General features: G+C 43.5%; 1 protein-coding gene across 1 annotated transcript in view; it reads right to left on the bottom strand.

Moving 5' to 3' along the window:
- The window catches only part of LOC112074335 (E3 ubiquitin-protein ligase TRIM21), a 16663-nt gene extending 5821 nt beyond the window's left edge, over positions 1–10842 (bottom strand). The window contains exons 1-8 of the mRNA XM_070440475.1: positions 10509–10842; positions 4306–4457; positions 4085–4256; positions 3194–3777; positions 2793–2888; positions 2052–2207; positions 1592–1669; positions 1251–1389 (exon numbers count right to left, since the gene is read on the bottom strand). Of these exons, the coding sequence (XP_070296576.1) occupies positions 1251–1389; positions 1592–1669; positions 2052–2207; positions 2793–2888; positions 3194–3777; positions 4085–4223 (1192 nt within the window). The 5' untranslated portion in view covers positions 4224–4256; positions 4306–4457; positions 10509–10842. The remainder of the gene's footprint in view (positions 1–1250; positions 1390–1591; positions 1670–2051; positions 2208–2792; positions 2889–3193; positions 3778–4084; positions 4257–4305; positions 4458–10508) is intronic.
- Between the last annotated feature and the right edge of the window lie 755 nt (positions 10843–11597).

Below are 11597 nucleotides of genomic sequence, written 5' to 3'. Positions count from 1 at the left end.
TAGTAGTGTTCATAAAGTAAAAATAGACCGTCATAACACTACAGTATTGTAGTAGTGTTCTTAAAGTAAAGTTAGCCAGTCACAACACAACAGTATTGTAGGCTAGTCGTGTTCATAAAATAAAGTTAGACCGTCTCAACACTACAGTATTGTAGTAGTGCTCATAAAGTAAAGTTAGACAGTCACAACACTACAGTATTGTAGCCTAGTAGTGCTCATGAAGTAAAGTTATACAGTCATAACACTACAGTATGTGCCTAGTAGTGCTCATAAAGTAAAAATTAGACCGTCACAACACTACAGTATTGTAGTCTAGTCGTGTTCATAAAGTAAAGTTAGACAGTCACAACATACAGTATTGTAACCTAGTAGTGCTCATAAAGTAAAATTAGACCGTCTCAACACAACAGTATTGTAGCCTAGTAGTGCTCATGAAGTAAAGTTAGACCGTCTCAACACAACAGTATTGTAGCCTAGTAGTGCTCATGAAGTAAAGTTAGACCGTCTCAACACTACAGTATTGTAGCCTAGTGTGTGTTATAAAGTAAAGTTAGACCGTCATAACACTACAGTATTGTAGTCTAGTAGTGTTCGTAAAGTAAAGTTAGACAGTCACAGTATTGTAGCCTAGTAGTGTTCATGAGTAAAGTTTAGACCGTCTAAACACTACAGTATTGTAGCCTAGTAGTGTTCTTGAAGTAAAGTTAAACAGTCATAACACTACAGTATTGTAGTCTAGTCGTGTTCATGAAGTAAAGTTAGACCGTCTCAACACTACATTATTGTAGTCTATCGTGTTCATGAAATAAAGTTAGACCGTCTCAACACTACAGTATTGTAGTAGCTGTTCTGAAGTAAAGTTTAGAGCCATTCAACATACAGATTGTAGTCTAGTAGTGCTCATGAAGTAAAGTTAGACCGTCTCAACACTACAGTATTGTAGCCTAGTAGTGCTCATAAAGTAAAAGTTAGACCGTCTCAACACTACAGTATTGTAGCCTAGTAGTGCTCATAAAGTAAAGTTAGAGGGTCTCAACACTACAGTATTGTAGTCTAGTCGTGTTCATGAAGTAAAGTTAGACCGTCTCAACACTACAGTATTGGTGATATTCTCTGTGTGTCACGTGCAACAACCCAGCAGCAAAAGTGGTGAAATCTTGATGTAATTTCACCAGTTTTGGCCACTGGGAAACTGATAGTACTCATAGATGGAATGTATAGGAGTTCAACAACGGTCAGCCATAACTCACAGATCTCCGGCAGTCTCTTGAGGTCCTCCCTGAAACCGCTCCACCATTTGATTGACAGTAAGAAGCACCGCCCTGAGGTGAGGTCAGAGGTCACAACAGCATCCGACCAATCCCTGGTCTGAGGCGGGGTGGAGAATGTCTGAGAAGAGGAATAAAGAGAATGGAGGAAATATTAATTAGAAAAAACAAGTAGGAAGATCATTTTAAATGAAGAGGATGAAAGGAAAAGTACCTCTTACCTTTAACTACATAACTGAAGGAAAAAAGGTTTAAAAGAAGGTAGAAATTGTTGAAAAGGATCAATAAAGAAAAAGATGTGATGAACAGAAAGAGTCTCTAACCTTAAAGAAAAGTACGTAGTCGTCAGACTGGGCTAGCTGGGTGAGGGTGGCGCTTCTCTTCCTCAGCTCAGAGATCTCCTATAATAGGAAAGAAAAGAGAATAAATACTTTATTATTAATAATCCCAGAGGGAAATTGGTTTGTCAACCATTGCAGCAACACAGTCACAAAGACAACGATCACCAATATCAGTAGCAAAAAAAGACAGCAGCATGAATTTATTTATTAATCACCTACAAAAGATGTAAATGAGCTGTATAGCCAAATCTAGTACAATGCATCACATTTCGTGAGATTTAAGTTTTAATAATATCGTGTCGATGTCTAGTTCTTGGATTGTACATTGTATAAAAGAACTCCGCCTTCGCTGCTATTGATATTATTGTCCTCTTGATGAAATAAACCATTCTCTCTGAAATAAACAAATTCAGTAAAATAAAATGAATGAATAAAAAGAGACCTGCTCTAGGTCTCTGATGAGGGTCTGTCCTCGGTGCTGTGCAGCCCGCTGCGACATCTCTATCACCTCCAGCAGCTCTGCCTGGCTCCTCTCCACAGAGCTCACCAGGGCAGAGAACACATGCATGCTGCCCGCTGTCTCATGCTCCGCACACGCCTGGGGAAAGAGGGAGAGAGAGAGAGAGAGAGAGAGGGATGATGAGGGGCAGGGAGAGAGGGAGGAAAGACAAAGAGGGGAGGGAGGAAGAGAGGGAGGGAGAGATAATTAAATGCACAGTACGCTCTGTGTGTGTGTGTGTACTATGTCTGTGTGTGTGTGTTATGTGTGTGTGTGTTCTGTGTGTGTTTACTGTGTCTGTGTTCTCTGTGTGTGTACTGTGTCTGTGTGTGTGTTCTGTGTCTGTGTGTTTGTGTACTGTGTCTGTGTGTGTGTGTTCTGTATGTGTGTACTGTGTCTGTTTGTGTGTTCTGTGTGTGTATGTGTTCTGTGTACAGTGTGCTGTGTCTGTGTTCTGTGTACAGTGTGCTGTGTCTGTGTTCTGTGTTCAGTGTACTGTGTTCAGTGTACTGTGTACGTACTGTGTCTGTGTGTGTACTGTGTGTGTGTGTACTGTGACTGCATGTGTGTTCTGTTTGTGTGTACTGTGTGTGTGTGTAGTGTGTGTGTGTACTGTGTGTGTGTGTGTACTGAGTGTGTGTGTACTGTGTGTGTGTACTGTGTGTGTGTGTTCCAGACACCCACCTGTATGTCCTCCAGTGATGTCCTGATGTCCTCCACCTTCTTTTCTCTCTGTGTGATCATGTCCCTCAGCTCCGCCTCTGTGATTTCCAACTGAGACTGCATACAGAAACAGACCAGAGTCAACATACTGCAATGTACTTATTCCTTATACCTAGTATGTACATATCTACCTCTACCTCGAAGCATGTGATTAATACAATTTGAAAAATGTTTCAAACACCCAGGCTCTTTTGTGTAGAGTTGATTAAACTGACWATATAGCTTTGGTTAATACAGTATGTTTTCATTTCACTTCATGAATGTAATCAAATCTACAGTAGTAGCATTGCAATTGYAGTATCCTACATCTCCATCAGAATTAGTTCACACACGTGCTCCTCCACCGCTGTCCCTCTCCCTACCTTCTTAATGAGCCACTCTCTCTTGGCTGGTATAACCTGGTGTCCATGGTGCTCTCCCTCCATGCACACGGCACACCCACACGTCTGGTCCGTCCGGCAGAAGAACTCCAGCCCCCTCTGGTGTTCGGGACAGAGAGGCGCGTCGCCGGAGGAATCAGCAGGCCCGCTCAGGGTGTATCTGCGTGGGACAACAGGAGGGGCGGGGGGCGAGAGGGCGGTGGTGTTGGAGGAGAWGGGTGAGGGGGGGTGGGGGTGGAGGACGGGCGGAGGGGTTCTGGATTTCAAAGGTCGTTGTAACCTGGTCTTCATCTCCAACAACAAATCCCCAGGCATCACACCCATCCCTGGGGGTTTTGGAGGGACCGGAGGACGCTCAACCCCGTATGACACCCCCTCATTTCCACCGCCACCCCAACCTTGACTCTCAATCCCTCCTTCAATCACCATGGCCCCCCAGTCCAATCCGTCCGCCATCTTCTTAAACTGCTCGGTGATCTCCTTCAGGGTGCGGTTGATGTGAAGGTCCGGCCTCTTCCTGAAGCTCTCCTTACACAGCGGGCACACACACGTCTTCCCTCCTCCTCCTTCAACAACAAGTTACACTTKATTTCATTAATTCACATGGCGGAATACAATTGATCTCTGAATGGGGATGTGATGAAATAGGCCTACTAATAGAAAACAACCAATAAGGTCGCATGGATGTAAGTTGTTGCATGTATATTTCAGGTAGTCTACAGTATATAGGCCTAAGTAGATTTATATTTCAGGTAGTGTACAGTATATAGGCCTATGTAAACATTTATATTTCAGGTAGTGTACAGTATATAGGCCTATGTAAACATGTATATTTCAGGTAGTGTACAGTATATACAAAGCCACAATACAAACCATCCCAGTAGGTGGAGATGCAGTCCAGACAGTAGCTGTGACCACAGGGTGTGGAGACTGGGTTGGTGAACACATCCAGGCAGATAGAACAGATGAACTGATCCTCAGAGAGGAAGCCACCCGGCCCGGAGAGAGCCATGCTGGGGAAAATGGTAGAGCTAGTGGTCTGGACCTCTGCTGGGGAGACGGTAGGGCTGGCTYGTAGGGCTACTGGTCTGGACCTCTGCTGGGGAGACGGTAGGGCTAGTGGTCTGGACCTCTGCTGGGGAGATGGTAGGGCTACTGGTCTGGAGCTCTGCTGGGGAGACGGTAGGGCTAGTGGTCTGGACCTCTGCTGGGGAGATGGTAGGGCTACTGGTCTGGAGCTCTGCAGCTAGGGGGCAACAGAAGACAAGAYRTAGGTGTCATTAAAAAGTTTGTTGAGAGGAATCTGCCCAGCCCAGAGGGAGCCTGGCTGGGGCTGGGGCTGGTGAGACGTTAGGGCTGGCTGGTAGGGCTACTTACGTATCTGGATCTCTGCAGCTAGGGGACAGGAGCTCCCAGGTATTAGGTAGATTGAGAGTGTGTGTAAATGTCCCTTTAGTTTAGGTAATGTCTGTCAGCACTGTATTACATCACACACACACACACACACACACACACACACGGTTCACACCACACACACACACACACACACACACACACACACACTGTGTCCTCCACAGAGGAACATTTGTCTCAGTCAAGCATGGCTGCCTGTGAGATAATGTAAAAGAATGTGGTCTGTGCACTCTGAATGATGTTTACCCTAGTTACACACAGTAGGCCTGCATCTGTCAGATCAGACAGGGGGTGGAATGAAGTAGAACCGGCAGCACAGAGGCGATCTCAACCAGCGRTGATACTGTAGCCTATTGCAATATGGTAAAAACAACCTGGTCTGGTTGYAGAAAACAKGGATCAATAGGCTTTCAGGCTGTTGTTAGGCCACASGCTSTGCCTGACAGGAAACATCTTTAAACATATAATTAGGAAATATGTTTYAAACACCAAATAAGACTGCTAGTAATTCTCACTTACTCGTTTGCACTCTGRAACCTAAACTGCTATTTGGGGCTCACACAATGTTACTTTCACAAATCACTACCTAGACTATGTCATTACCACACATGCTATGTCAAAWCCACCCAGGCTATGTCATGACCACCCAGCTTATGTCACCACCGCCCAGGCTATGTCATGACCACCCAGCCTATGTCATGACCACCCAGCCTAAGTCATGACCACCCAGGATATGCCATGGTCTTAGTACTTATAATTATCTTTCATTTGTTTATGGTTGAGGTCAGTAGCCATACTAGGGTGGCCACATGTACAATATCCTTATGCACGCACGCACGCACGCACGCACGCACGCACCGCCGCAGGCAGATCGCACGCACGCACGCCAAGCACACACACACACACACACACACACACACACACACACACACACACACACACACACACACACACACAGAGCTCATGGGGAAGCGCACATGTTTAAGGTGCCTGAGAGCAATACAAATTTAAATTACGTCGTCATTTTCAACATTTGTACAGACAGATGTAGCCTATTGAATATCATTACAGAATATGCACAAAATACATCCTCCAATTGCCTATGCCCACACATTGAACAGACCTGAGCACGGGRGTTTCCTGTTTTAGTTTCTGTCTATAGGCTGGGAGCAACAAAATGGAGTCGTGGTCAGATTTTCCGAAAGGAGGGCGAGGGAGAGCTTTGTTTGCGTCGCGGAAGTTAGAGTAACAATGATCCTGCCCTGGTCGCTCATTCAATATGCTGATAAAATTTAGGGAGCCATGTTTTCAGATTAGCCGTGTTAAAATCCCCAGCTACAATAAATGCAACCTTAGGATATGTGGTTTCCAGTTTACATAGAGTCCAATGAAGTTCATTCAGGTCCGTTGATGTGTCTGCTTGGGGGGGATATACACGACTGTGATTATAACCAAAGATAATTCTCTTGGTAGATAATGCGGTTGGCATTTGATTGTAAGGAATTCTAGGTCAGGTGAACAAAAGGACTTGAATTCCTGTATGTTGTTATGATCGCACCACGACTCGTTAATCATAAGGCATACACCCCCGCCCTTCTTCTTACCAGAGAGATGTTTGTTTCTGTCAGCAAGATGCATGAAGAAACCAGGTGGCTGTACCGACTCTGATAACGTATCTCGAGTGAGCCATGTTTCTGTGAAACAAAGAACGTTACAATCTCTGATGTCTCTCTGGAAGGCAACCCTTGCTTGGATTACGTCTGCCTTGTTGTCAAGAGACTGGACATTGGCGAGTAGTATGCTCGGTAGCGGTGGGCGATGTGCCTGTCTACGGAGCCTGACCAGAAGACCGCTCRGTCTGCCCCTTCTGTGGCCCATTGTCCTGGGTTGTGGACCAAACAGAGGATCCGCTTCGGGAAAGTGGTATTCCTGGTCGTAATGTTGGTAAGTTGACGTTGCTCTTATATCCAATAGTTCCTCCCGGCTGTATGTATTTCCTGGGGTAACAGTGTAAGAAATAATACAGTGGGGCAAAACAGTATTTAGTCAGCCACCAATTGTGCAAGTTCTCCCACTTAAAAAGATGAGAGAGGCCTGTAATTTTCATCATAGGTACAGTTCAACTATGACAGACAAAATGAGAAAAAAAGTTCCAGAAAATCACATTGTAGGATTTTTAATGAATTTATTTGCACACATTATGGTGGAAAATAAGTATTTGGTAGGATTTTTAATGAATTTATTTGCAATTGTGGTGGAAAATAAGTATTGTTTATCTCAATACTTTGTTATATACCCTTTGTTGGCAATGACAGAGGTCAAACGTTTTCTGTAAGTCTTCACAAGGTTTTCACACACTGTTGCTTGTATTTTTGGCCCATTCCTCATTGCAGATCTCCTCTAGAGCAGTGATGTTTTGGGGCTGTTGATGGGCAACATGGACTTTCAACTCCCTCCAAAGATTTTCTATGGGGTTGAGATCTGGAAACTGGCTTAGGCCACTCCAGGACCTTGAAATGCTTCTTACGAAGCCACTCCTTCGTTGCCCGGGCGTGTGTTTTGGGATCATTGTATGCTGAAAGACCCAGCCACGTTTCATCTTCAATGCCCTTGCTGATGGAAGGAGGTTTTCACTCAAAAATCTCACGAATACATGGCCCCATTCATTCCTTCTTTTACACAGATCAGTCCCGCTGGTCCCTTTGCAGAAAAACAGCCCCAAAGCATGATGTTTCCACCCCCATGCTTACCGTAGGTATGGTGTTTCTTTGGATGCAACTCAGCATTCTTTGTCCTCAAACACAACGAGTTGAGTTTTTACCAAAATATATATAGTTATGTTTTGGTTTCATCTGACCATATGACATTTTCCCAATCTTCTTCTGGATCATCCAAATGCTCTCTAGCAAACTTCAGACGGGCCTGGACATGTACTGGCTTAAGCAGGGGGACACGTCTGGCACTGCAGGATTTGAGTGCCTGGCGGCGTAGTGTGTTCCTGATGGTAGGCTTTGTTACTTTGGTCCCAGCTCTCTGCAGGTCATTCACTAGGTCCCCCCGTGTGGTTCTGGGATTTTTGCTCACCGTTCTTGTGATCAATTTTGACACCACGGGGTGAGCTCTTGCGTGGAGCCCCAGATCGAGGAGATTATCAGTGGTCTTGTATGTCTTCCATTTCATAATAATTGCTCCCACAGTTGATTTCTTCAAACCAAGCTGCTTACCTATTGCAGATTCAGTCTTCCCAGCCTGGTGCATGTCTACAATTTTGTTTCTAGTGTCCTCTGACAGCTCTTTGGTCTTGGCCATAGTGGAGTTTGGAGTGTGACTTTTTGAGGTTGTGGACAGGTGTTTTTTTATACTGATAACAAGTTCAAACAGGTGCCATTAATACAGGAACGAGTGGAGGACAGAGGAGCCTCTTAATTAAGAAATTACAGGTCTGTGAGAGCCAGAAATCTTGCTTGTTTGTAGGTGACCAAATACTTATTTTCCACCATAATTTGCTAAATAAATTCATTAACAATCCTACAATGTGATTTTCTGGATTTTTTTTTCTCATTTTGTCTGTCATAGTTGAAGTGTACCTATGATGAAAATTACAGGCCTCTCTCATCTTTTTAAGTGGGAGAACTTGCACAATTGGTGGCTGACTAAATACTTTTTTCCCCACTGTATATAAAAAAATGAAATATGCATAGTTTCCTAAGAACGCGAAGCGAGGCGGCCATCTCTGTTGGCGCCGGATCCAGCCACAATCAGTCCCTGATTAGATGGGAACAATGAACAAATGCAGTAGAACTGGCTTTGAGATCCAGAGTTGAGTTTAAGGGTTATATATTACATGTACAGTATACTGTATGTGGTATATATTTAATATTTTTTACCGCAACCGCCAACCATAGGAAGACTCAGGAGCCCGCTCTCAATGAGTGTAGACAGCCTGCTGCTGCCTGCTGCTGCTCTGCTAATCATCAGATGGGGGAGGAGAAGAGGTATGGGGCTGGCCCTGCCTTGATTGGGTAACTGATTATTAACATTCAAATAAACTGCACAATAAATTCATGTGACTGATCAATTGTGAGTCAGGAGCTGGGACCGAGACTATAGGGGGCCCAAGAGGCAAATCTTTTAAAATAAAAATTATGTTATTTTTTATTTATTATTATTTGCTTTTATCCGACCACAGGAGCCTGCGCTCAATGTCGGAACTCATTTGAAAGCACTGAAGTCGGAAGTCCTTTTTTTTCGCAGCAAGAGTGGATTTGACATATATTTCCAATAGAAGTCTCTCCTTAATGACAATCTAAATAGTCTACAACWGCTAAGATGTATTTACCTTGTTCTCTGCATTTCTCCCTTTGTTATAGGTTTATCACACCAAATTATTTAATCTGTACTAAAGAAGTGATTGACAGCYAATGGTTAAGACGGACATTTTTTTCTTCAGAAAACAATATTGTGACATTGTCACATATAGAAGTCACATTGCTCTAAAATAATTGTATTTCCAACGGGAGTATAAAAATCTATTAGTGTGTGGCTGCAGGCTGCAAGATTGAAATGTAAAGAGAGAGAGGAGATCCATCAAGAGTCCAGTATATCAAGACAGTTTTATTCTACAAGTAATCAATCACTACTAGCCTATTATAATTAGACAGTCAGTACTGGAGTAAATCGGTTGACTTCACTTTTCTGGCCAATGAGACTAACCGTTTTTATCACCATCCCAGAATCATTCCGAAGTGCAATTTAAAATGCCCCAAAATTAAGATGAACCATCCCAAATTAAAATAGTCTACATATTTTMTTTAACGTTTGATATGCCAACATGGGACTACTCGAGAACCTAGGTCATTCACAGTAATTTAATTTGCTAATAAGAGTAGCCTACTACTGAAATAGATAAATGGGGCTGAGACAGAAATTCAAATTAAAAAATGGCCTGTAAAAAGGTCAATAGTGGAACACTAGCTTATGTACATCTATTTTGTGTAGCCTGAATGTAGCTCTTTAGAACGGTGTGTTCCCATGAACTGCATTTGGGAACATTGGCACATAACTTCCTGCTGAGTGCGCATCGCTGCGCTTAAACTGTGCAGAAGTAACAGCTTATCAACATTTTAAGCTAAACGTTCTAATCTCTTGCATCAGCTTTAACAGCGTATTATTATGACACGTTTTGTATGTACAGTAGTTGTATGAATTTGGATCTATCCTCCCAGAACTGTCCCAGAGTCTGTTAGAATCTTCCCASACATTCCAGACATTTTATCATCACCGGGACAACAGGACACGCTTCATTTCGGAGCCCTGCCTATATACTGTAGTTAGCTACCTACGGGAGAAGTAGCTAGCTGGCTAGAAGGAGCTAGGCCTACTGTGGAATAGTACTAGGGAAATAGTCCGTGTTTTTGAGTCTACTCTACTGCTAGCTATTGTTAGCTAGATATTTAAGTGACATCTATGTTGAGGCCTACTGTAGTTAGATATTGAAGGAGACACATGCAAAGTAGCTAAGCCTTTCTAGTCTCAGTACTTCTACATTTWTCAGGACTTAGTTCGGGTCTCCACCTGAGACTTTCCACACATTTACATATGCTTAGGCTTTCTTCACAGATTCACATGGCTCCTCCTGGTGTATATTTAGAGAATGGAAATGAGCTAGCTCCAATATAATATTATCATACCAAGTCTGATGAAGTGTAGCAATTCTGCAAACTAAGCACCACTGGCAAACCCACTCGTGATCCATCATGTGACAGGTGTACAATAGGCTAGTATTGGAGAAACACACACACACAATGCACTGGCCCACATGAAAATATATGCGAAACGCTTGCTTATTAGCTAGGACTTTATCATCTTGAGATGGACCTAGTACCTGTTCTGTGGTCCTTGAGACTTCCAAGTCGATAATGTCCAGTGTCCTGTCTTCTGTCAGTCTTCCCCTCCTCTATCTCTCTATAGTTGTTCCTTGTTACACACTTTTTCTCTTTTCTCACTTTCTGTCTTTTCCTCACTGCTCTCAACAGGTATCCAGAGTTAGACTGAGGTTGTTGTCATCATGATGGAGTAACTGCAGACTTTACAGTTGGTTCCTCCCTCCCTCCCTCAGCCAATCCAACCAGCCAGACAGGTGTGCCAACCAGGTTCAGGTATGCATGTAATTCTCCCTCTCTCTCTCTCTCCCTCTCTTGCTCCCTCTCTCGCTCTCTCTCTCTCTGCCTCTCTCTCTCTGCCTCTCTCTCTCTTTTTGCCTCTCTCTCTTTTTCCACACCTGTCTGACATCCTTTAAAGGATTTGTAAGGATTAACTCATGGCAATGTTCAAGCAGTACCTCTCTTTACTCTCTCGCCTAAACTCCCATAACTGAGGTAGCATTTTCCCAGAGATGGAGGCCCTTTGACGCACACAACCGTATTACATGTGTTTACTCTTGAGTGAGAGAGTGGCGGGCGGTGTAGTCTAATAACATATCATTAGGCACGCGAGACACAGGCTACACCTGTTAAATGTTATCACGAGAGGTAAGGCTTTTGTGGTTCCGAGCACATTCAACTACAACGGTGTCCTGTCTTGGAGGAAAAGTATACAGAGCTTAAAAAATGTAATCAAATCAAATTGTATTTGTCACATGCGTGGAATACAACAGGAGACCTTACAGTGAAATGCTTACTTATGAGCCCTTAACCAACAATGCAGTTTTAAGAAAATACCCCCCAAAAAGTAAGAGATAAGAAAAGCAAATCATTAAAGAGCATTAGTAAATAACAATAGAGGGGCTATATACAGGGGGTACCGGTTCAGAGTCAATGTGCGGGGGCACAGGTTAGTCGAGGTAATTGAGGTAATACTTACATGTAGGGAGACAGATCTTACCACCCGTCTTACTGGTTCTCCTATTCAAGTCCCCTTCAAGATCCGCCTCAAGGTTATGCTATTAAACATAAAGTCTAAGTGCTGTAACTGT

The sequence above is a fragment of the Salvelinus sp. IW2-2015 genome, unplaced genomic scaffold, assembly GCF_002910315.2.
Source record: "Salvelinus sp. IW2-2015 unplaced genomic scaffold, ASM291031v2 Un_scaffold2589, whole genome shotgun sequence".
Taxonomy (NCBI): Eukaryota; Metazoa; Chordata; class Actinopteri; order Salmoniformes; family Salmonidae; genus Salvelinus; species Salvelinus sp. IW2-2015.
The sequence above is the reverse complement of the archived record's forward strand: the minus strand, read 5'-3'. Positions and strand labels throughout refer to the sequence as shown.